The following is a 25,566-nucleotide window of genomic DNA, read 5'->3' as shown; positions in this document are numbered from 1 at the left end:
TATAGCTATGCAGTTTTATAAGCAGCCTGGTTTGAACTCAGCAGGTGATACAACAACATTATAACTACGAGCGACTTGAGACTTTACTTGGACTCGAACTCAGTGACTTGAGACTTGACTTGGACTCTAGCTCAAAGACTTGAGACTTGGCCTAGACTCTTGCTCAGAGACTTGAAACTTGACTTGGACTCTAGCTCAAAGACTTGTGAGCATCTCTGTCTACATAAATACGAGTTAAAGTACTGATGCTTTGTTGGATTTCTCTCAGAGAGTCATGAAGTTTGGGGCTAATCAAACCCCACATGGAAATATGTATGTAGATGAGGCAGGGTTTAACCAGGCAAAAAAGCCAGAGTGGTCCCTACAACACTGAGCGACTCCTTTAGTTTTTAGATGACCACCACTAACGACTGACGACTAATGAGAGTCGTTGGTGGTTGTAGGTTGGAGGAAACATGAGGACATTTGTGATTGCATGGGACAATGTAGCATTTCACCATGTACATGCAATCACAAACTGGTTTACGGCCATCCAAGAATGGTTTCCCTTTTCCTTCCCCCTTACTCTTGTGGTATTTACCTTGTTTTTGCCTACTAAAACACCTTCACCCATATACATTCATGCAACCATCATCCTGCACAGACACTACTGAAAACCACAGATTACATACCTTGAGGAATATTTTTCTTCCTGGAGGTGGAAAGTGTATGATCATCAGTCACATGACCAGATGTCTTTACTGGATGCAATGGTTGCCGGCTGCAAGAGACGACATTAGATGGGATGTGGATGAAAACATGTGACTAAATGCTGAAGATTGCATGGATTAGAACAGGACTGTGTATTTTTGTTTCTTTCCCTTCTGTGCCTTTTTTTGTTTCAATGTAATTGACATTGACATTAACAGTAATTTTACACATCTTGCACCAAAAGCCACATAGGTTCGATTATTTATTGATCACTGGCTGCAATTTCATGTTGCTACTAAAGCTTTTACTTCTGCAATTCTGTCTCTTACATTTTTTTCCTACTGTACATTCTGTAAAGTCAAGATGACTCATTCACTTTTTCATAGTTTGCTACCAAAAATGCACACATTCGACCCTCAAGCCAAATATTTAGGGTGGTTTACAGTAAAAGGAAACAATTACATTGGTATTTAATGAAGAAAATATGGTTTGGGATAGATGGTGAACATTTCTAGCTTTATACCTTCTGAGCATCAAAATGTTAGCACTGTGATTGTGTTAGCACGCTAACTCTAGCATCTAGCTCAAAGCACCACTGTAATGCCTCACAGAGACGCTAGCATGGCAGTAGACTTTTAGTCTTGTTTAACTCAATCTGGATATAGGGTCAGTTTATACCTTCAAAACACTGACATGTACATTGCAGTGTATGAAGTCAAAAATGAACGTGCACTAGGGGCAACATATGAGATAAGACTTGAGTACTTTTGGTTTCAAACACATATGGTAGAAACTTTTAATGGACTTCAGGGTGATCCTTTCCTGCTGAGACAATTAAAAAGCCATTAGATGATAAATACATCACATACTCCACAATAATTCGTACATGTACATCATACTCAGACTCATAACAGAACATAAATTCAAACTCAAGCCCAAACACACAATTACATTTCCACGAAGGCCCTCAAGCAATTTCTGTTCAATGTGAAGCTCATAAATTATTGCTGTAGCGCGTGGGCAAAGCACAGAACAGTCCTTTCCATACTGTTTCCTCAGGATGTCACCTTTTCAGAGTGGACTGAATGTACCTCTCATCATAGATGCTGCGTGAGTGCCATCTAGCAGTGACCATGGTGAACTGCAGACTGAACATAAGTTCAGTATCATTTATTCCAACCTTATTAGCTATCACATCATTTAGTGCAAACCTTGAATACCCTAGTGATTTCAAAGGCATGTGACTGGGGCGCAGGCATTGCACAATTCAGGGCTTTTAAGATCAGACACTGTAGTGCACAAAAGAACACCTGGGGGCAGGTAGTAGAGAGCTGAGAGAGAAGCCAGTGCTCACATACTGCACCCAGAGTCCTTTATCTGTAAAGGTTTCTCTCACAGAAAACCATAAAGCACTGTTTTGGTCCTGTGGGAAACCTTTGTGAAACACTTTGGGATTCAATCCTCCAGCTCCACTTTCAACCACAGAGAGGTATGTGCAACTGTACAATACAACAATAGTTTTTAATGATTGCACTGACCTTCATTTTTGTCTTGCCCAGATGTATTTTGATAACAGGATACATCCGAGTCTTCCATCCATTTTATTACAAGGGGATAAAACTGTGCACAAGTCAAATTTCTGGTTGATTGCACAGCATCACTTTTGCATTGCAAATAACATTATAATTAGGCAAAGGAATTATCAAAAGGAACCAAAAAAAGACAAATTAATTCATTATTTATAAAAAATTTGAGTAATTCATATTCATGAAAAGGCCAACCTGTTGCTTTGTCATCTTGTAATTATTTAGTCCATCAGTTGGATATCTAGTCCATTGTAATTGGTTTCTCAAATTAATTCTTTCAAAATGTGCTGTACAATATCATTATATTGTATAAATTGTGATAAAAGTTTTTATCCATACTACCAACTCCACTTGTTTTATGTGAAAATTTTTGTGTATTTTTAATGAAATGTTAATTTCCAGAAAAGTTAAGATATTTTCCAAAATGCAATAAAAACAAAGATCTGTGTTGTGAGGTTAGCTCAGTTGGTAGAGTGACCCCATGTACAAAGTGTCGCTCCCCATCTCTCTCCCTCTTGCCGCTCACTATCCACTGTCCTTTCAAAATAAAGGCAAAACATTTTCTGACAAAAGTGTACAAAGAAAAGATTGGCAATAGTTTTACTGATCATGCCTGCAGCTCACTCAACAAAAATTGGGACAGAGGCATGATTACCATTGTGTTACATCCCCTTTCCTTTTAATAACACTTTCTAATCATTTGGGAAGTGAAGATACTAATTGTGCCAGTTTTGCAAATTGAATTTTTGTCTATTCTTGCTTGATACAAAATTTCAGTTGCTCAACAGGCTGTGGTCGCCATTGTGTGATTCAGGCTGGCCTTTACACTTTTTGCTGATAACAATCTGGATGGTCTTTTTCATCTTTTTGTTTTTTCCTGAAAACAAGCTGAAATGTAGACTTATCTGACCACAGCACACAGTTCCACTGTCTTTTGTCCATCTGAGATGAACTCAGCTGCGTTTCTGCATACAATAAATGTATGGCTTCGTCCTTGCAAAATAGAGTTTCAGGTTGTATTTATGGATGCAGCGACAGACTGTGTTAAGTGACAACGGTACAACCGAGCCCGTGTGGCTATATTTGTCACAGAAGCTTTTGCCTTAGACTGCTATCTAAGGCAGTGCCACCTGAGGGCTCGAACATTCAACAGTGGTTTGCCACGCAGATTTCTCCAAATTCCCTGAGTCTTTTCACAATATTATGTACTGTTGATTTTGAAAGACCTTGCAAAGAAACACCTGCACACTGTCTGCAAAAAATATATTTATAAGCTGGCAACGTTTTGGTGCTAGACCTTCATCAGGAAAATGGTGTTACATACTGAGAAGTCATCTTTTGTAGGAGGTGACTTGTTTAGCTGCACAAATCACACACTTACACATGAAATAAGGCAACACTCTCTATAGTAACAATAATATATCGTCCCAGAGAGGTCTCTGATAGATGGAAACCAAAAAAATAAACAGTCAAATGCATTCATAGACATACATTTTCTCAAATCTTGCTCTTACCTTATACATCAATAGATTAACAGAGGAAATATCATAGTGAACACAACATGTGACCTCACACGAGATTCAAGAGGCAATAATTTTATACTTCATTAATTTAAATGTTAAGTAACAATAATACTTGTAGAAAAATAGATACTGTCATCACCATGAATGTTATAATATTTGTGCGAGGAGTATTTATGGTGAATGCAAAACTATTGTAACATACACATTCAACTTGATGGCACTGACTAGATTATTTTTGTACAATGTTCATAGTACAACTAACACAATGGGAAAAGTGAACTGAATTTCCCTATAATTTGAGAATCATTGATAATGAAAGAACAAAAGGAGGATCTAACTAATTTAGATACTAGAATTGTCTGTTCTCCGAGTGTTATTAAGGTCCTTGAAGAAATTGGAGATTTGAAGGAAAGACCAAGTGGGAAACTTAATGGATGCATCCCTTCACCATACATGTGGAAATAGGTTATAGATGACTATGTGCAATATTAAGTCAAAGCAATAAACACGTGAAGGTATGGATGGGTTTTCATTGCACAGGATGGACAGAGATCCAGCGATGTGTGGGAAGAAATCGGGAGGAGGCATCTGCGCCTATGTGAATGAAAGGTGGTGTCTCCCTACCCAAGTCACGGTGAAAGAGAAAGTGTGCAGCAGAAACATTGAGCTGCTTGCGGTGAGCTGCCGACCATATTAGGGGAGACCGGGTATGGTTGTAACATGGGGAGAGTTGTAACAACACCAATTCCACCAAATAGAGATAAGATAGGAGTTAGGTGATCATTTCAGTATTTACCTGCTTCCTCCCTGATCGGGCATGGCGGTTATCAAGTCTGGAAACAGGTACATTCAGAATATATAGCCTAGAGAAAAAACTGATTTGATAAGTTTTTGACCAAGACCATTTTTTGTTTAGTATCTGTACTATTGCAGATAGAATTGTTTGACTTATATTAGATTGAAATGTAGTTTCTTAGGCAACACGTGATGCATTTCTTCCTTTCTAATTTCAAACCACTATGGTAATACAGCTAGCTAAACACTGGCTGTCAGGGGTGGGGTGGATTGTAACACTTATTTAAAATGGGTTACAACCATCCACTATACATAAAACTAGGTACTTTCTTGATTTTGATATTTTCCAGCACTGACTGTGAATAAGAATATACACACATTGACACACACAGGTCTTTTTAGTTAGATCTAGAGACCTTCTTTAATTAATTACATTTTAGTAGTATTTATTAAGTATACTTTTAAGTAAGTTTATTCTATAGATAAATTTACATACACATACTGTCCATGCGCGTGAGTCATCAGACAAAGTCTTTTACAGCAAGAGAGAAACATTTTTTTTAAAATTCAGTGAGTTATAGTTATTGAAGCAAAAAGTGTTACAACCATACACGGTCTTCCCTACATTCCCAGGGAGTTTTCTAATGTTGTACTTGTTGTGTATATTCCTCCATCGGGTAATGGGAAGCTAGCCACTGATATAATTTCGAGAGTAACACATGACTTGCAACGTTCCTCCCCAGATGCTCTGGTTATTATTAATGGGGATTTTAATCACTGCTCACTCTCATACTCTTCCCCGTCCTTTAAACAAATGGTGACATGTCCCTCGCAGGGTGACAAAACTATTGATCTGTTCTATACGAACATTAAGGAGAGCTTCTTATCAAAGATGCTACCAGACCTTCTTTTTTTTTTTTATTATGGGCATACGGACCATAATTTAATATTTTTGACCAGATACTCACCTGTGGCGCAGGGGCAGCCGGTTAAAGGAGCAGGAGTGTGCGGATGTGGTCAGATGACGCATGTGAAATGCTAAGAGGGTGCTTTGAATGCACTGACTGGGCTGTCTTTTTTGAAAACGATATTAATGACAATAATATTGACAGCATCACTGACAAAGTCACCTGCTACATTAATTATTGTGTTGAGTCCTTCATTCCTTGTAAACAAATCAAAACCTTCCCCAACAATAAACAAGGGAAGTTAAGGCTTCTATTAATAAGAAAAAAAAGCTGCAGTTAGCGGTGAAAAACACAAAATAAAAATTGCTCAGAAGGCGCTCAAAATAATAATCAGTAAGGTGGAGGGACAGATGTGTAGCAGAATGCTCATAAGAGCATTCTTTCATCTCTGGCATCATGTGGTCAGGAGGGCGGTAGCCCAGAGATCACTATTACTGATGATGGGGTCCAACAGCAGCTGGAGCTCCGCAAACATAATAAAGCAGCCGGACCGGATGTTGTCCAACCCCTCACCCTGAAAGTCTGTGCCGACCAGTTGTGCTCAGTACTGCACACAATTTTTTCGTTGTGTCTATCGTCATCACAAATTCCAGTGATATGGAAAACATCTGATTGATTTTTGTAGTGCGTTTAACACTATTCAACCACACATTTTAGCCCAAAAATTAATTAATTTTAAATTACACAACACCACTATTGCTTGGATTTTAGACTAGGCTACCTCTTGTTATGTCCCCAGTTTGTCAGATTTGATAACAAAATATCTGACAATATTCTAACTAAAACAGGAGCACCACAGGGCACAGTTTTATCCCTTTTTTTATTCACACTACTCTACTCCACTGACTACAGGCATAGTCAGGCATCTTGCCGCGTTCAGAAATTTTCGGGTTAACGCTGCCCTTGTTGGTCTTCTTAATCGTGGTGATGACCAGGCCTATAAAAATGAAATTGCCTCCTTTGTGAATTGGTGTGAGTCAAAGTTCCATCCATCCATCCATCGTCAACCGCTTATCTTGCGTACAGGGTCGCGGGGGGCTGGAGCCAATCCCAGCTGACATCGGGCGCAAGGCGGGGAATACCTTGGACAGTTCGCCAGTCCATCGTGAGTCAAACTTTTTTCAACTAAATGTTGGGAAAACTATAGAGCTGATTATTGACTTTAGGAGGAAGAAGGAGGAGGTTCTTCCTGTGATCATCAAAGATCAGCAAATTGAATTTGTCTTGTCCTATAAATATCTCGGTGTTTGCCTGGGCAGTAAATTAAACTGTAAAAAAAACACAGACATTGTTTTTAAGAAGGCCCAGTCAAAGCTATTTTTCCTAAGGAAGATCCTTTGATGTGAGCAGAAATCTGCTTTATACCGATTATCAAGGTACTATAGCCAGTGTTCTTTTTTATTCTGTGCTTTGCTGGGGAGGCAGCATTACCTTAGAGGATAAAAATAGGCTTAATAAGTTGATTAAAAAGGCTGGCTTTGTGATTGACCTTCCCCCTTTGTCACTCGAGGTCACTTTAGAAAAGAGAACAAGTGCCAAACTGAAGAATATAATGGATCTTATAGACCACCCACTCCACAGTGTCCTTAAGACACTTAGTAGTTCCTTTAGTGGCCGACTTAAGATGCCTCGGTGTTCTACTGAACGGCTCAGAAGGTCTTTTATTCCAACAGCAATTCGATTTTTTAATGAATATTTTTTTTGTCTTTAAGCTTTTCAGCTGGTCACATTTTTAAAAACCTGTCATCTCTAATCAGAGTTCTCAAGGCTTTAAATGTGTGCATTGTTTTTTTTGTTTGTTGATGTTGTCTTGTTTGTACATACTGGTTGTCCTTTCTGTTTATACTGTATGTTGTGTGGTGTACGCTGGTGGCAATTGAGTTTCCCCATTGGGGATTAATAAAGTTTTTCTATTCTATTCTATTCTATTCTATTCTATTCTGTGTGATTGCTTAATGTATTTGCACATGCAGACGAAACATATAAACCCTGGTGGAGGGTTGGCGTGTAAAAAAATGTCATCCCCACCTTTCCTAGTCATAAGAATTTCAGTAGAAGCATGAGAGGAACAAAACTGCAGAGCAAGAGGAAGCCAGCTGATGGACTGATACAAATGTTGAATAATGTTTCTAAGAATGTAATTAACATTAATCCTATGAGGTTAAAGCAGTTCATTGATTGATGAGTTATAAAGTTTTAATGTTTTAACTCATATGAATAATAATGTCTGTCATGATAGCAATGGTAGTGTCCGTGACTCAGCGTCTTTGCCTATGACCTGCTGACATCTTGCTAACTTCTCCTATCAAAGATCCTTCGAGAAAGCAAGAAGAGGAAAATGAAACAAGCTTTAAGGACCTCCTTATTGTCATGGCAGTAAGAGTGACACTTGCTTACTGTAGAGTTGATAATATTTGGCCCCAAAACTGCTTCACTAAAGGTTTTTAGATGATATTGACAAAATTGCTTTAGACTATTTTGTGTTAGTTATTTCACATGATCTTCATTACTTGATCAGCTGCTAATAAAGAGCACACAATATGATTGAAATCTCACTATGGCTATTAATGATCTTTCCTTTGAACACATTTTTAGTTTGAATCATTATTTTATAAATATAGCAGATGACAGATATTTTCAATTTCGATTGAAAGTTTGGAACTCATTCCTTTATGTGTTTTCTGAGCGCACCACTAAATCATAATGTGCATTCCTTCCAAGCTGCTTAGTGTTAAGCCCCTTTTAAAATGCAAAGTAGCAAAACAGAGAAGTAAAGTAAACATTACAAATACACACACACACACATGTGCGTGTACATCTTGCCATGCACTGAGAAGTTACAAAACAGTACAAAGCTGCTTTATAAGTGTTTATTACATTTTTTAGAAAGAATAATAGTTGAATTTTCAAGGGAATAAATTTGCAATAAAAGAGGCACGGTTTGTCTGTGGTTGATATAGTGTGCATACTGTGGACATTTGTGGTAAACAATGAATGAAAAAAGAAGAAATGATTCAGAGCACTTCTTCCAGCTCAGCAGACTTTCTTCCTCAAACGAGAAAAGTGAGCACAATAATCACACATAAATTAAATAAATTAATGCTCCTCAAGGTCTAGAATTATAATAGATGTACAACTCAAAACTTTGCATGTCAAACTGAAAGTGTTTCTTTAAGCTCTTAAGAGAATGTCCAGGATCGGCACTTCCCATTGACCTCAGACGCCGCGCTGCAAACCACTGAGCTATTCTGAAGTCTCAGATTGTCCACTGAAAGTACTGAAACACTCCCCGATCAAAAGTGGAGACAAACCCTTTCTTACAACATCGTCCATAAAGCAGATAAAGCATCAATTTGTATGCAGGTTACTGCTTTTTTTTAAAAACCAGTTTGGGAGTTCTCTGGTTTGATTCCCCATGTGTAATCCCAAGTGACAGGAGGGAAAATTACATATCAAAAATAGTAGCAGATATTTTGATTACCAAGCATGTCACAGAGCATATGGAGTGAATGCTGAATTAAATGGAAGGTAGTTGCAACTATTAGTATTGCAAGTATCTGAAAGGAGAATATGAAGAAAGAAATAAAGTTGTGAAAACATGGGAGTTGGTGGAGGAAGGTGGCTTTTCTTTGAATGTTTAAGGAAAAAGGAAATGATGTATCTGGAGATGATTAATTCTTTGGTACTCACCTCTTTCATTCTATTTCAAGTGATTACAAGAAAACAATGTGTGTGACTAATTAGGCACACAATACAGGTGAAGAACAAAGCTCATATCCAAGTTAGGATCATATTTTGGCAAAAGTCTCAGGGTCATATCAGAGACGATAAGGACTTTGGTCATATCCTAGCCAAGTTTCACAGAATGGTGACGTACTGTAGAATATCCTGGATATCGACATGCTTTTTTATCATAGAAGTTGAACTGATGAAGACCTCAAAGTCGTCACATTTCTGCACATTTAAAGACTCAGATATAGTCTTCTTATTTTTGCATATTAACACTGGAAATTAAAATAAAAACACAAATTTTACTTTACAATAGAAACAAAGAATACCCTTAATATATAAAACATTACGGGGAGGAGGAAAATGGAAGAAGCACAGAATAGGAATCCTTTTCCTCTGCTTTAGTGAAAACGAGCTGCTAAACAAATGTCAAGAAAAAACAGCTGAGGACCACTAATACCATATATTTCAACTTGGAAACAAAAAAGTTGGCAAATGCACCTACATTGAACTTGCACTAATCCCTGAGAACAGGAACCCACACTATTGTGAGTTATATCCCTTCTACCCTGTCACTTCTGGAATGCAACACCACAATTGGTCCCACGATAGTAAAAATACACAGGGTTTAAACCAGAATGATAACACATTTGAGGGTTAATGTCTATTACCACTGCAGGGAGAGCATTCCAGGAAAGGGAGGGAGACAAGAAACATACAGGAATTAGTCAGTGCCTAACAATCAGTGGGTGCATGGCAGTAAATGGTACAGTGGTAGCCCATATTATACATTAAATCATATCAAAGCCACTTCAAATTAATATCAGCATGAACTTAGAGTGTGTGTAAGGAGTCCCACATAGCTGGCATGCAGCCAACTATAGTCATACAGTATTTTCTTACTCCTATAGTCAGAAAGTCAGGCAGGAGCTGGGGAGTAGTAGCAGTAATCAAATCTTTTTGGACTAACATTTACATCCTGCACTGAATCTGAAAACAATATGGAGAGGATAAAAACAAGGCCTGATGATGGCGCCCGATAAAAGGTTCAGGGATCACAAGTAACTACAGTTCATTGTGACATCCATCCAAAAGCTATTAAGACATTTCACTCAAAACCACAACTATCAACCTCATTATGGTGCTAGAGGAAATGTTGTTGGATCACTAAAGTTATTACAGTTTATCCACTGGGGACCATGAATATCTCATGGCAATCCATATAACAGTTGTTGAGATATTTCAGTCTGACTTTTCAACCAAAGTCATGTGCTGGCCGACCAACCAACAAACCATTGCCATCCCAAAAGAGAATCACTAATTTCATGCACTACTTAAACTTCATTTTATAAAAAAATATTTTGATACAATACCATGAGAATTAAAATACACAGTTGGATATATTGATCAGCTGGTCATTTGAGAGGGGGGAAAAAATTATATAACATAAGTGTTGCAAATCCAGACAGTTGCCTGGAAAAGGCAACTTGTCCCTGAGTGTGTAATTCAAATTCAAAATCCACCATCAATTTGACTTCACGTCACCGGATATTGTTTGTATATTTCATCGATACTGATTTTACCACCACAGGCCATCAGGAAGCTTTTATGCAAATGTATGGTTTTGGTGGATTTCCCTTTAAATTATATGGCTTAAAATATCATAGGGATTTTTTTTTCACAAGTATGTCAACGCTGACTTTGTGTGTGTGTTTTAAACGTGTTTCATTATTGGTCAAGTTATTGAAATGATTACTTATAGAGCATTGTAGCTGTTAATTTGAACTACAAAAGAATCAAAGCATCTTGTAAATTCCTGCTCTTACTGGTCATTTTTAAGGATGGACACTTCTGCCATCTTCATCAAAATCACCATCAACCACAGATAGATGACACAAACTTTTAAGTCCGTGCCTGTTGCAGTGGGGAATTGGAAAATCCCTCCAATCTGAAGAATATAAAATGACAGCCCATCACAAAGACAGAGCACCTCCTTCTGGCCCTGACAGCCCTCAGCATCAGTGGAAACTCAACTTGCTTCCCAGCAGCGCAACATGCCCTCTAAACTCAGTAAGTGATTTGCAGCCTGTGGTGCACATGTTTCCCGTGTTTCTTCCTCTTTTCAGTCAGTCATTCATTCATGCTTCTCCTCCCCGCACAGACGCTTACTTGCTCTCTGCAGTGATGCTGGCAGCTCTGCTCCAGCTCGCTCCCGGAGCTCCAGTTGTAGACATGCCCGCCGACAGCCTGGCAGGTGACACCTCAGGTGAGGAGGAGCCGAAACTGTCTGACCTACTCAGGGACTTGATGCTTGACAAAACCAAACGCCACAAGGGGGAGGTAAGCGTGTTGCCTTCAAGGAATGCCACTGAACATATTGAGGTGCACCAGTGAAGGCCAAGTTTTACCTACTAATTTTGAAAGTTAGAGTGATGTAAAGTAAACTGCACTCCTGACCTCCATCATGTGTTTTTTATCATTTGCCCTGTATCAGTTTGAAGATGAATTCAAAGACGTGCAATATCTCATTCTGGACAACTACAAAACCTCCTCACTTCCAAAAAACTGCTCTAATTCCAGCATCAGTGAGGTAGTTATGTTTCCTCCTCTGTCATCCTGTTACACTGATGAAAGAAACTGGGTGGTGGGTTTCTTTTCATCACTGACAGTGATTTTCTTTCCTCTCTCCAGGAGGTCTTTCTCCACAGTTTGGCCCACGACTTGCTTATTTACACTGTTATTCTCAAGTTTGTGGAGAAGGAGTACCCCAACAGCCGGATCCCCAAAGAGGCCAGAGTTAATGGTGGTAATTTGATTAGCCTGATCAAAGGAAAGGTGGGTCTGAGATGCTAAACTAAAAATTATATTTCAATTTGTAGGTTGTTAAGCCCTATGGTGGCCTGTGTATTAGCCCTGTCCTGGTCTTTATGCAATTGTTTTTCATCTGGCTCACTTTTCATCATGTTTGTTGTAGTGGTGAAAAAAGTATTTACATCTACTTACGTAAAAGTAGCAATACCACACTGTAAAAGTACTACAAGCCCCGCCTCCTGTCAGTGTTACATTCTTATATATTACATTATTGGATTATTTTTGCTGATGCAATAATGTGTCAGTTGTGTTTTATAGTTGTAGCCGGCCAAGGTGGAGCTCACTTTACTTTGTATACTGTTTAACAATGGCAGTGCTTTGTATTTTTTTAAGCTTCTCATGAGTATTGTATGTATCTGCAAAGCAACTTGTAACTATAGCTGGCAAATGACAGTAAAAATGACAATAATTTCTTCAGAAACATAGTGTAGTGGAAGTAGCACAAAATTGTAAGCTCTGTACTTGAGTAAATGTATTTAGTTACATTCCACCACTGGTTATAGCTCAGTTATTTAATGTCCTGTTTTTAATTTCTTTTAAAAGTAAAAGTCAAATTTTGTTGTTCATTTTCAATCCTGTCTAATTGTAAATGACATTTTAATGGATTGACTTACATAGATTTATTATTACATTACAGCACTGTTAAGTCCTGTTACACCACTGTCACTTATGCCCCACAGATGAGGAACCCTGAACAGGTCACGGCACTCACTAGCAGCCAGGAGGAGGTGCTGCTGAAGGACCTCGACAACCCTGACATTTTCCACAGAAAGATGACTGCACACAGCATCCTGCGCCAGCTCCACTACTTCCTTGTCGACTGCAAAATAGAAATAAACAAAAGGAACCCGTCATCTGACACTTTCTAACACCAAAGTTAAAAAAGCTGAATGTATTAAAAATCGCTTATGAAGGAATACCTCAGGGAAATGGGGTGGTGTTAAGGGGGTATCAGAAAGTTCATGCTCTGAGTGCACTAATTCTACTGTAGGTATCTATAGCAGTCTATGACTTAAAGGCAGCAGGGCTTGCAACGCCCACTATTGCACAATTTATTTAACCTATTTATATTTGGTGTGTGTTTTTTATTAGTTAAAGGAAAATCCATGATTGTGCACTAAAAATGCAACTTTTACTTGATACAGTTTTTTACTGTTAATTAATGTCTTGATTGTGACGTTATTTGAGCAACATTGTTAGAAAAAGCAATAATTGCATCATCTTTTTTGTAAACAATGATTTTATATTTACAGTACTTTTAACTGTTATTTATTCACAACTATTATTAGCATGCTGAATTTGCTGTTAATTTAATTGCAATGCAATAAAAGAGCTGTGTTTTGAACGCACCCCACCAATTAGTGACGGGAAGGAACATTTTTTAAACTTGAAGAAATAAAAATAAATACATTAGCATATACAAGAGACAGGTGGTTTCATTCCATTATAAAATACATATTTTATGTCATTGCAGAGATGTGACACATTTTTTTTCCACACACCGTTAATGACACTTGCAGATTTTAATCAGTGTCCTTACGTACATATGTATGGTGTAAGCTGGAAAATGCGACTGTCAAACTGTAAAAGCAGATAAAATCAAATGTGTTGTGAGCAGTGATCTATGAATCATTATTTCTATTATCTTACAGAATTTTGAATTGAATTCCAAACATTAAAACTTCATGGACCTTAACAAATTACTTTAACACACAAAATTCAATCATATTCTGTTTTTCTACAGAACTTTTATCATTTTTACAATCAAGACCCAGTTTTGGTTCTAAGAATAAAGCATCAACATGATGCCTGGTCAGTAGCGACGGAAGTATTCAGATCCTTTACTTGAGTGAAAGTACTGTGAGGAGTACCACATATATCATAGTCATACAGTATTTTCTTACTCCTATGGTCAAGACTCAGGCATGTGCTGAGAAATAGCACTAATTAAATATTTTTGGACAAACACTTACATCCGACTCTGAATCAAACAATATGGAGAAGATGAAAACAAGGATAAGAGTCTACAGCCATGCTAGAAACTCTGTGAGGCTGTACGCAGGCACAGCTGCGGTTGAGCTAAATGCTAATGTCCTTAGTCCTAAACCAAAGTATTGGAAAAATATGACCTGATGATGGTGCTCGATGAAAAGTTCAGGGATCACCAAAGGTATTACAGTTCATCCTGAGAGGAACATGAACGAGAATTTCATGCCAATCCATCCAACTGTTATTGTTAATTTTATAGATAGTAAGTGGAAGCATATAGGGTGAATATCAGTGGGCTTGGAAGTGGGCCTTCTGGTGTCCCTGTCACAGCCTGTCCCCTTTCCTGGTTCCAAAGGCCCTTTCACTGACATTTTTCATCAGTCCACCAGATGACCATAAACATCACCTGACTGCCCCACCCATTTCCACACCTTTTCTACTAATTCCTTGCCAGATCGTCCAATGCTGCTTGTTTTTTTAATGACATCGCCTTCAAGCCTGTTACCTGGAGCCCTGTTGCCTACAAGCCTGTCTGACTGCCCTATTATTTGGACATTGATTTCATGTCTGCTCCCTGTAGGATTAATTTGCCTGTTGTGGACTGCCTTTCTGGCTTTGGACCTTGCCTGCCTCACGATCCTGTAAGCCATAAAACATTATTTTCTCATAAATAATTGAACTTCATCTACTCTGCCTCTTTCATCTGCATTTGAATGTTTTCTGTATTCCTGCTATAGTGCTTGCACCAAACGTGTCAGTCCCAGCATTTATTTTGTGAAATATCTAACACGAACTGTCTAAGAAAACAATACAACCACCAATACGTTCTGTTACAGTGTAAAATCCAAGATTACTGTAGTTTTTTTTTCAGACTTGACAGAGCTTCTTCAGAGCCACAGCGGACAACTGTTGCCACGGGATAAGCAGTGAAACGACCTTATGTAAAATGTGGGGTCCCCATTTAACCGAAGTAAAAAAATGTAAGAAAAATCATTCTAACAGGAGTGCCCCATGGGTGGTGTCCCCACCACTCACTGGGACTCTCACCACCAACAGGTACTGTCCATTACCCGCTGGTGGTGATCGTGGTTGATGAAGAGAAAATAAGTAATTTTAATAAACCAAAAAAAGCCCTCATCCACAGGATGTGGCATAAATTACCCAATTCCTGGCACTAAACTGGATGGTTTAAAAGTAAACAGCTTTCAATAAATATGGGCTAGTGTGCTAATATATTTTACTTTTGATGAACTCAAGGACATTATATTGATTAATTTTACAGTGTAGAAAATGACAAGCACTTACAGGATTATTTAAAACATTTTGTAATGACAAGTTCAAGCCTAAGACATTGGTACAAACTTGGAAAAGTAATCTAAGAAATCCTACCTGGACCACCATCAGGCCAAAAAAAATCCATATTAACTATCCAAGAGGGAGACAGGTAGCCTGCCATGGCTGTGATGTCATCAAAAGACATAATAGATGTTCATGTTTCTGACAACCATCAGTTAATAATTGTTGTTATCTTATGATCTTATGGGCTGTGTGATCAGTAAATGAAGCACTAACGCAGTCTTACAAACGCCTTAAACAGATCAATTATCAAACTCATATTCAAATGAAGCTCAGGGTAAGTTCAAACAGGAACACTATCCTTAAGCTTCATACATTCACAACTCACAGTCAGCTGATTAGAGAAGCAAGGTTTTTCTCAAGTTTGTGGAGAAGAGATGCCCCAACAGCCTGATTCCCAAAAAGGGCCAGAGTTGATGGCGGTAACCTGATTGGCCAGAAATGTGTAGCTCTGTTAAGCCCTGCTGTGGCCTGTGTATTAGCCCTGTAGCCGGTGGTGGAAAAAGTACATCCTTTACTTAAGTTAAAGTGGTAATACTGTACGCTAGAATTTCTATATTATGAGTACAAGCCCCGCCTCCTGTCAGTGTTACATTCTTATATATTACATTATTGGATTGTTTTTACTGATACAATAATGTGTCAGTTGCGTTTTATTGTTGGAGCCAGGCGGAAGCTCACATTCACAACTCTCTCTCTCTCAGGCTGCCTCTTTCTCTATTTTTCTTCTGCTTCTCTTATCAGCTGACTGTGGGAGTTCACTCTTGAGTTAAACCAACCAGGTTTTGCCACAAAGCCATATTCATTGTGCACATGTGAAAAAAGGATTTGTTCACTCAGATGAAGTCTCTCCTGAATGAAGTAGTATCATGACTAAAACTGGAACAGGAACCTGATGCATCACCATGACAAAACAAAAGAATCACTAATTTCATGCACTAATTAAATTTCATTTTATTAACATATTTTGATAAAATACCATAATAATAAAATACATTTGATGGCAAAACTTGATATAGCCTTTTGACCAGCTGGTCAACTGAGGGAAAGAACATTTTAAATACCTAAATGTTGCTAATATTGGGAAAGACACTCTATGCAAATAATCCAGACAGTTGCCTGGGAAAGGCAACTTGTCCCACAATGTGTGATTCAAATTAAAAATCCACCGTCAATTTGACTTCACGTCACCGGATATTGTTTGTTTATTTCATCGATACTGATTTTACCACCACAGGCCATCGGGATGATTTTATGCAAATTTATGGTTATGAGTGGATTTCCCTTTAAATTATATGGCTTAAAATATCATAGGGATTTTTTTTTCACAAGTCAACGCTGACGGTGTGTGCCTCTGTTTTAAACGTTCTTTATTAAGTTTTCAATTACTGAAATAATTACTTCAGCATTTCATCCTTTAATTTGAACTAGAAAAGAATAGGAGCATCTTGGACACTCCTGTTATCTTCATCAACATCACCATCAACTATACGGATGCCGTACCGGATGCTTGACGCAAACTTTTAAGTCCGTGCCTGTTGCAGGAAGGTATTGGGAAATTCCTCCAATCTGAAGAATATAAAAATGAGAGCCCATTGCAAAAGACAGAGCACCTCCTTCTGGCCCTGACAGCCCTCAGCATCAGTGGAAACTCAACTTGCTTCCCAGCAGCGCAACATGCCCTCTAAACTCAGTAAGTGATTTGCAGCCTGTGGTGCACATGTTTCCCGTGTTCCTTCCTCTTTTCAGTCAGTCATTCATTCATGCTTCTCCTCCCCGCACAGACGCTTACTTGCTCTCTGCAGTGATGCTGGCAGCTCTGCTCCAGCGCGCTCCCGGAGCTCCAGTTGTAGACGCGCCCACCGACACCCTGGCAGGTGACACCTCAGGTGAGGAGGGGGAGACTCGCTCTGACCTACTGAGCACCTCCCCGGTGTTAACCAAGGTCCTTGCCACAACCCAACGCCACAAGGAGGAGGTAAGCGCGTTATGATCTTCAGGAATGCCACTGAACGTATTTTTGCAGTTGCTTACATCAGTAACATCTAAGAGCACGCGTGAACTGCACTCCTGACCTCCATCATGTGTCTTTTACTGTTTACCCTGTATCAGTTTGAAGATGAATTCAGAGACGTGCAATATCTCTTTCTGGACAACTACAAACCCTCCTCACTTCCAGAAAACTGTCCTAAATCCAACTTCAGCAAGGTACTTACGTTTCCTCCTTTGTTATCATGTTAAAAAAAGATGCTGGGTGATGGGTTTTGTTTGAGAACTGACAATGATTTTCTTTCCTCTCTCCAGGAGGCATGTCTCCACAGTTTGGCACATGGCCTACTTATTTATACTGTTCTTCTCAAGTTTGTGGAGAAGGAGTGCCCCAACAGCCTGATTCCCAAAGAGGCCAGAGTTGATGGCGGTTACCTGATTAGCCTGATCAAAGGAAAGGTGGGTCTGAGATGCTAAATTAAACTTTATATTTCAACTTGTAGCCTGTTAAGCCCTGTGTTGGCCTTTATGCAATTGCTTTTCATCTGGCTAACTTTTTCATTATCTTTGTTGTAGCCGGTGGTGGAAAAAGTATTTTGATCTTTTACTTAATTTAAAGTTGCAATAGGCCTACCACACTGTAGTAGGCAATATGTATGTTTAATGTATGTATGTTTTGTATGCAACTGGATACTTGAATTTACCTCGGGATAAATAAAGTATCTATCGATCTACTACAAGCGCCACCTCCTGTCAGGATAATATTTGTATATATTACATTATTGGATAATTTTTGCTGATGCAATAATGTGTCAGTTGTGTTTTATAGTTGTAGCTGGCCAAGTTTACATACAATACTCATGAGGAGTATTGTATGTAATCTTCAAAGTAACTCGTAACTATAGCTGGCAAATTAATGTATTTGAGCAAAAATGACAGTATTTCCTTCACAAATGTAGTGTTGTGGAAGTAGCACAAAATTGCAAGCTCAGTACTTGAGTAAATGTACTCAGTTATTTAATGTCCTACTTTTCATTCAGTAAATGTCAAATTTTGTCTAATTGTTAATGGCTGGTTACTGGTTTATTATTACAGTACAGTCCGATTACACTATTGTCACCTCTGCCCCACAGATGAGGAACCCTGAACAGGTCACGGCACTCACCAGCAGCCAGGAGGAGGTGCTGCTGAAGGGCCTCGAAGACCCAGACACTTTCCACAGAAAGATGACCGCACACAGCATCCTGCGCCAGCTCCACTACTTCCTTGTCGACTGCAAAAGAATATTTAACAAAATGGAGTGGCCCAGAAGAAGTGTAGCCAACAGGATCATGGCACCTGTCACTTTCTACCACCAAAAGCTAAAAAGATGAAAGTATTAAAAATTGCTTATTAAGGAATACCTCAGGGAAATGGGTGGAATGGGGTGGTGTTAGGGGGGGAAATCATGACAGTGCATGCTCTGAGTGCACTAATTCTACTGTAGGTATCTATATGACTTAAAGGCAGCAGGGCTTGAAACGCCCACTATTGCTCATTTATTTAATCTATTTATACTTGATGAAAAGTGGTATTTATTAGTCATAGGAAAATCCATGATTGTGCACTAAAATGCGCATAATAAATGTCTTGATTGTGATATTATTTGAGCAACATTGTTAGAAAAAGCAATAATTGCATCTTCTATTTTTGTAAACAATTATTTTATATTTACAGTCATTTTAACTTATTTATTTACAACTAGTTTCATTTTTATACTGAATTTGCTGTTAACTTATTAAAATGCAAAGAGTGATTGTTTCCAGTTATTGAGTGGAAGGAATGTTTTGTAGAAATAAAAATAGACATTTGCATAGAAAAGAGACAAGTATTTTCATTCCAATGCATAATACATATTTTCTATCACCGCAGGGATGTGACACATTTTGAAACAGCTTTTTCCACATCCGGTAACAACACTTTTAATCAGTGTCCTTACTTGCGTATGTTTGGTGGATGCTGGAAAATGTGAATATCAAACTATAAAAGCAGATAAAACCAAATGTGTTGTGAGCAGTGATCTATGAATCATTTTTCATATCTTACAATTCTGCAGAATTCCAAACTTTAAAACTTCATGGACCTTAACAAATCACTTTAACACAATGAGGAGTTGTTTATATGACTTATGATTTTTACAATCGAGACCGAGTTTTGGTTCTTAAGATAAAGCCCCAACAAGACGCCTGTTCTGTAGCAATGGCAGTATTCAGATCCCTTACTTAAGTACTTATACCACTGTAAAAAAATTATGCAAGTAAAAGTTCAGCATTGAAAATGTTATGAAAGTATAAGATGTAAGTATAATCAGGCAAATCTAACAATTAAAGGTTCAGTGTGTAATTTTTAGGAGGATCTGTTGACACAAATGCAATATAAATGTCCACAACTATGTTTTCAGTGGTGACCTTATGTAAAGACATTATGTATTTTATTACCTTAGAATGAGCCATTGCTATCTACATACACAGAGGGTCCTCTTACCGCCATATTGCACCCCCAAGTTTCCACAGTAGCCCAAATGGACAGAAGCTCTACAGAGCATGTTTCGTCACTACGTTGAATACAAAGAAGTAGTAACGTTAGTAGTAGTAGTCAATTGGTTTATTAGAAGCAAGAAGAGAAGTTAAATTTGGACAAACGGAGGCCCACAGGTATTATTTAGCACAAGAGCCGACAGAGCACGTCAGCCACGGTAGCTTCTCCTGCATGCTCGGAAAGGGAGGGTTGAGCGGTGCATTCATGTGGTATCGGAATAATAAGAATATTTTTTAGAAGAACGACTTCATAACTCGGGAAATGAATGCAATGTGAGCCAATGGTTGCAATTTGCAACCCTCACCACTAGATGCCACTAAACTTTTGAAATATTTTCATTATGGACTCATTCTGCTGTTTATTTTCTCCATTAATCGATTATTTGGTTTGTATATATTCAGAAAATAGTGAAAAATGCAGTCATAATTACCCAGAGCTCAAAGGGACACCAACCAGCAATCCAAACTTCAAAAATCATTAAAAATCAAATTTAAATGAAAAAGAAAAGCATAAAATCCTCACATTTAAGAACAGGAAATGATTATCAAAATTGTTGTCAATTAATTTTCTGTCAATCAACTAATCAGTTAATCGTACTAGCACCTCAAATTTGTACTTTAGTATATGTACTTTTCACCACTGCTCTTGGTAATAAAGACAAAACAGAAATTTCTGTGTGGATTTATTTTTCAGAAATTTTAAATTACAAATAAAAAGAACAAACATGGAATGAATGGCATATCCAAACTGCTGTCACACATTCCCAACAAAATACCTACAGAGTGACCAGTCAAGACAATGTATTCTCAGTGACAAAGTCTTGATTCCAGCTTGTTAATCCAAATATTTTCTATCCGTATCTCCATTCACGTACTGTATAGGTAGCCATAAACAGTATGGCTGCAGATAACATTCATTCCTTTACTTCTTGGACATTGGACAATATGATTTATGGAGAGGAAAGTGAAAAATAATGTCCATTTCCTGGATTTCTGTTGACGGGTGGGTCACATGGTCTTGATGAGGCGAGGGGATTGGCTGTGTGGAGACGTTTCTTAGCCCCACAGTAAACTAGAAAAAAATAAAAAATAAAGGTTCAGCTAGACTCCTGAAGTTCCACAGTTCACTTACAGAGCACAAGTGCTGCTGTATCATCACCCAGATGTTTATTAATATAATTTAAATATATAGTTTTTAAACATTCTATGATGATACACCAACACAAATAACTGAAAGCCCCTTGAAGATAAAATTATCTCAAATGGTTCAATCAGCCACGTTACATATGGGGTATTAACCATTCACACCATCATTATTTTCATGTCCAGTTATTAATTGTAGAAAGTATTTAATTCACCTCTACAGCAACTAAAGCTAACTAAAAGCTAACATCTAGACAGACGTTCAGGGTTTTCAAGTGTTGGAAACTCCAAGTATTTAGGGGAGAAATTAAACTAATTGAGTACTATTCCTGCAGAGGAAATCTGTTTATTACATTTCTATCTATATCATGAAGGGTTTGAAGAAAAAAGGAGTCAAGAACTAAGTGACCTTTGTTTATAAGAAGAATGTAATCCCTTCCAAATGGAGGGATATTCAAAGACTTCACTAAATTAAAGAGATGTCCTGACGTACAGTGAAGGACAAGTCAGGAAATAGAATCATTTGTCAGTCGCCGCAATCTTAATACATACACCCAGCATGTAGAACTACAGATTTCACTTTCTGCCAGTCAGCAAAACAACTTGTGCAACTAAGTACAGTTAGCCCAACTATTCCATGACTAACGGAAAGAAGTCCCAGTGTTGCATAGGTGTGAAAACTCCTTCTTACGGTCACATTTCACTTCCTGCTTCTGATATTACATTTATGACTTGACAGGAAGCACAACTCTAAAACCAATCTGTTCTTACCTTAAAACTGTGGGTTCAGGCATTCCTGGATCTGCTCCTCGTTTGAAACCTGTAAGTTGAAAGCAAAAAGAAGAATTGAATCACACCGATTTATATTTGAGAAAACAGCCGAGAAATGCGACAGTGAAAACAGAATCTTTCTCATCCGGAAGAGCTTATTATGGTGAGCTGCAAGCATCTAGTATAGAAAATCAACTGGCATATAAACCATATTGTATGGTCCCCATTTTACAGTTAAATGTGTGAAATCCCTATGCACAAAGATGATATAGCAACAATCTTCTCTGACAATAACCTTGTGATTTGCAAATGTTTCACTGTGAGTATTTGCACTTAATCAGCAGATTGCCTCTGCAAAACACCCCTTTGATTAAACAGCATCATTGTGTCAGAAAGCTCTGACATCAACAGCTGTCTTGCAGGTCTCATTTTTTTTGGAATAGTATAGAAACAGAGCAAAAGGGTCATAATTACATCTGACTCATTGCCTCCGCCTTACACACAATTTCCCCAATATCTTTTCTAGCTTCCTTCATAGGTCATTACTGGTGCAAGTGATTCTTAAGAAACAGATAAGAGTGATTCCTGGAAGGCTAAAAATAATCTCAATTTACTCATCCCTTAATATGGGGCTGCAAATGAGTATTTTCGTTGAAGTTTTACAATTGATCAATTAATCTTTAATTGTTTTCGGAGCAATCAACAAGTCAAAAAAAGTCCAAAAAAATCCAGTACACATAAAATAAGAGTCAAAATCAGAAAAGCTGAAACCTACAAAAGCCAAACTAATTTATTAATAATGATTTAATTGACTATCTCATAGGATACCAGATATCAGCCTGAAAAACCCAGAGTTATTCAGATGGTGGTAACACAAGAGAAACTAATGATATACGCAATATTAGTTAAGAAGTAAAAGAGTTGCAAAAGACAGAGAAATGCATGTAAAAATAAGAGGGAGAAAGTATGGCATCAGCTTTGGTGTTTCGAAAATGCTGAAGTTGGAGAATTTTTCCCGAAACTAGACCCTCGCCACTTCCACTCTGACACGGAGTTAACTCTGGTCGGAGTCAGCCTCACAGCCAAATCGAGCTCCCTACCCTACCCACCAGCGTAAATAGGATCCGACGTTACCGCTGTAGCCTAAGCCTACTCACTGCTGTAATACATGTATCAAATAAACAACTGTTGTATTAAGATTCAGGATTGATGTTGAGGAAAAGTGTGGTTTTTTTGCAATAACTAAACTGAAAGCATTTGTTATTAATTTTGTGTTTGTGTCAAATATTTAAGAACGTGACTTTAGACACGAAAAATAATTATATTATTTTATCAAAAGATTTATATTCATTGTTAAGAAAAGCCTAGGCTATATATTTGAACATCTTTATCCTATATGAAAAATATTACATTCTCAAATGCAACATTTCAATATAAATCAAATATTATATTGAAGCATTATATAATCTGAAGAATTTATTATTTTATGTATAAAGACTTAACTATATTTCTTTAATGCCTTTGTTGCTTGTTACATGATCCCCTGTGTATTTAGTTATGCCATGTTCTATTCTGTCCTTGTGTAGACCTAATGTAGACTATTTTATTTTGGCTGAAGATTTTCACATGAGATGAATATTGTTCAATAACATCAACAGTTTTATTGTCTATCAGACAAGAGCCTTTTTTAATTAAACACAATATAACCTTGGGCTTTGTTATCCTGTAAATGGTAATATGATATGTTAGTGTAGTTTCGAAGAAAGGTCCCCCATCGTGCAGCACAGGGTGTTCCAAACATTCAACAAGCCAGCATCGGTGCTCACTCGGAATCTGAGGGTTTAAGAAACCACTACCACTGCCCTCACTGGTTTCGTATGCCACTCAATGTGGCGGACCCTCCGCATGAACGCGCAAACGGAGTGGAAGTAGGTAGGGAGAGAGAGTAGCAAACAGTTTCAGAAAGGCCCATAGAGGGCAACTCCACCGGCTGTGAGGTCACACCTGCAAAAGTCTGAACTTCCCCCATGTTTACTCCAAACCACAGCCATGCAAAAGTCGTAACTTCCCCCTCTCTTCTCCAAAACCACAACCAGGTATTTTAGTGCCCCAGACATGCCCCTGACATTGGGTACTACAGGAACCGTTTTAAACCAACTAACGTTACCCAGGACTTATTGCACAAGTATTTCCACGTTAGCCGTTTCCGACAGTTTTAGATACAAGCAGAAGGATACCTGCACAGTCCTTAGTCCATCATAGAGATCACTGAAAAATAAATATCCCTCTCTCACGTCCTAACGTTGGTATAATCGCCAGTCAAAGGTGTCCCAGCTTGATTTCAAATGGAGTTCATGTCATTTCATCACATCCGTTTGGAGTATCTGCAGTGATTCAACAGTTCACTAACGTAACCATGTGGCTTAACGTTACACTTCTACGCCCGTTAAACACCACCATGTATTACATTACATTACATGCACTAACGTTGCATCACTTATCCTGAAAGGGGAATGTAAAGTCGACAACCCCTTAGGACCCTGTAATGCTAAACATGAAAGCTACAGACATTTACATTTAATGTTACAAAGTTACATACAGACCCAATGTAACTAACGTTAAATAAAACAGCGCCTGGAAGCCTTGTTGTCTTATTAATTTGTAACTATATGTTGCTCAGATAGAGGGAGTCAATGGTCGGCGTTATTAGTTAAGGTTAAGTCTTGCCCGCCCAACCAACCCGAAAAGTTACATTATTAGTTTAGCTCATCGTTGAAGGCTAATGTGCTATAAGCTAACTGGCTAACGTTAGCGAGGTGTGTCTCCTCATCCCGTCTACCCCCTGCTCCTGTTCGGATACTGACCGAGGTACAGCACGGTTGGGATAAAACCCCATCGGATGACAAACTGGCCGCACTGGAACAGCTGCTGCAGCCGCTGTTTGGTCTCTTTGCTCAATTTAGCCATGTGTTTATCCTGAACAGCAAAGATGCTGCTGCTGCCAAGGACACGGTTAGAGGAAGTGACGTAGTTGACTCGGCTGCTTACCGACGTTATCCCTCTGGTGCGTCTGTCATAGGCCGCCATCTTGTGGCCAGACGTGTGAAAGCGCGGCTGGTACAGTTCACATATTAAAGCCTCATTTTCACTTCAAACTCTTCCCCTCTCAACGAGATCTAGACACATAATGATATTTATTTATTATTTATTTGTAATGACTATGTTACACCTTTATTCCGGCTACTCAAAGTTTTGGGAACCGCTCTAACCTTGAGTGGGCCAGTTCCCTGCAGCTCAGAGCAGGAGGGTTTTAACCAGTTTTAACATCTTTTTTAAAGTAGGCCTATCAGCCCCTTTAGTATGCAGGACTCTGGGCTACCACATTGTAAAAGTAGTATGTTACAAGTAAAAGTAGGCTACTGCATTGAAAATGTTAAACTACTTAAGTAAAGTGTAAGCTCTAATTAGGATAATACAGTCTTAGTAACCTACTCAAAGCAGTAAAACTACAAAGTACCTACTAAAGCGTTAGATAAATGTAGTGAAATAGTACAATATTTCCCTCTGAGATGTCGTGGAG

The 25,566-nt window shown here is 38.3% G+C and overlaps 3 protein-coding genes across 3 annotated transcripts; 2 read left to right on the top strand and 1 right to left on the bottom strand.

Annotated features, from left to right (window-relative positions):
* Positions 1-11,345: 11,345 nt before the first annotated feature.
* On the top strand, positions 11,346-13,031 carry LOC123976811 (interleukin-6-like). Its single transcript, XM_046059157.1, has 5 exons — positions 11,346-11,361; positions 11,453-11,631; positions 11,786-11,881; positions 11,983-12,126; positions 12,843-13,031. The coding sequence occupies exons 1-5, from the start codon at positions 11,346-11,348 to the stop codon at positions 13,029-13,031; spliced, it is 624 nt and encodes a 207-aa protein (XP_045915113.1).
* A 4,153-nt stretch (positions 13,032-17,184) lies between these two features.
* LOC123976810 (interleukin-6-like) lies at positions 17,185-18,869 on the top strand. Its single transcript, XM_046059156.1, has 5 exons — positions 17,185-17,200; positions 17,292-17,485; positions 17,620-17,715; positions 17,812-17,955; positions 18,630-18,869. The coding sequence occupies exons 1-5, from the start codon at positions 17,185-17,187 to the stop codon at positions 18,867-18,869; spliced, it is 690 nt and encodes a 229-aa protein (XP_045915112.1).
* A 1,873-nt stretch (positions 18,870-20,742) lies between these two features.
* On the bottom strand, positions 20,743-25,011 carry tomm7 (translocase of outer mitochondrial membrane 7 homolog (yeast)). Its single transcript, XM_046058685.1, has 3 exons — positions 24,851-25,011; positions 21,987-22,035; positions 20,743-21,144 (listed from the first exon to the last, which is right to left on the bottom strand). Exons 1-3 carry the CDS (start codon positions 24,951-24,953, stop codon positions 21,129-21,131), a joined length of 168 nt encoding a protein of 55 aa, XP_045914641.1. The 5' UTR covers positions 24,954-25,011; the 3' UTR covers positions 20,743-21,128.
* Positions 25,012-25,566: the final 555 nt, after the last annotated feature.

This window comes from Micropterus dolomieu, linkage group LG09, assembly GCF_021292245.1.
Source record: "Micropterus dolomieu isolate WLL.071019.BEF.003 ecotype Adirondacks linkage group LG09, ASM2129224v1, whole genome shotgun sequence".
Classification (NCBI taxonomy): Eukaryota; Metazoa; Chordata; class Actinopteri; order Centrarchiformes; family Centrarchidae; genus Micropterus; species Micropterus dolomieu.
Note: the sequence above shows the minus strand (reverse complement) of the source record. Positions and strands in the feature narration are given on the sequence as shown.

Excerpts from the sequence above, each read along its gene's own strand:
- tomm7 (XM_046058685.1), bottom strand. The coding sequence starts at position 24,953 with ATGGCTAAATTGAGCAAAGAGACCAAACAGCGGCTGCAGCAGCTGTTC. Across the intron at positions 22,036-24,850 it reads CCCAACCGTGCTGTACCTCG|GTTTCAAACGAGGAGCAGAT; the intron begins GTCAGTATCCGA and ends TTCAACTTACAG.
- LOC123976810 (XM_046059156.1), top strand. Across the intron at positions 17,486-17,619 it reads CCCAACGCCACAAGGAGGAG|TTTGAAGATGAATTCAGAGA; the intron begins GTAAGCGCGTTA and ends ACCCTGTATCAG. Across the intron at positions 17,716-17,811 it reads CTAAATCCAACTTCAGCAAG|GAGGCATGTCTCCACAGTTT; the intron begins GTACTTACGTTT and ends TCCTCTCTCCAG.
- LOC123976811 (XM_046059157.1), top strand. Across the intron at positions 11,882-11,982 it reads CTAATTCCAGCATCAGTGAG|GAGGTCTTTCTCCACAGTTT; the intron begins GTAGTTATGTTT and ends TCCTCTCTCCAG. Across the intron at positions 12,127-12,842 it reads TTAGCCTGATCAAAGGAAAG|ATGAGGAACCCTGAACAGGT; the intron begins GTGGGTCTGAGA and ends TATGCCCCACAG.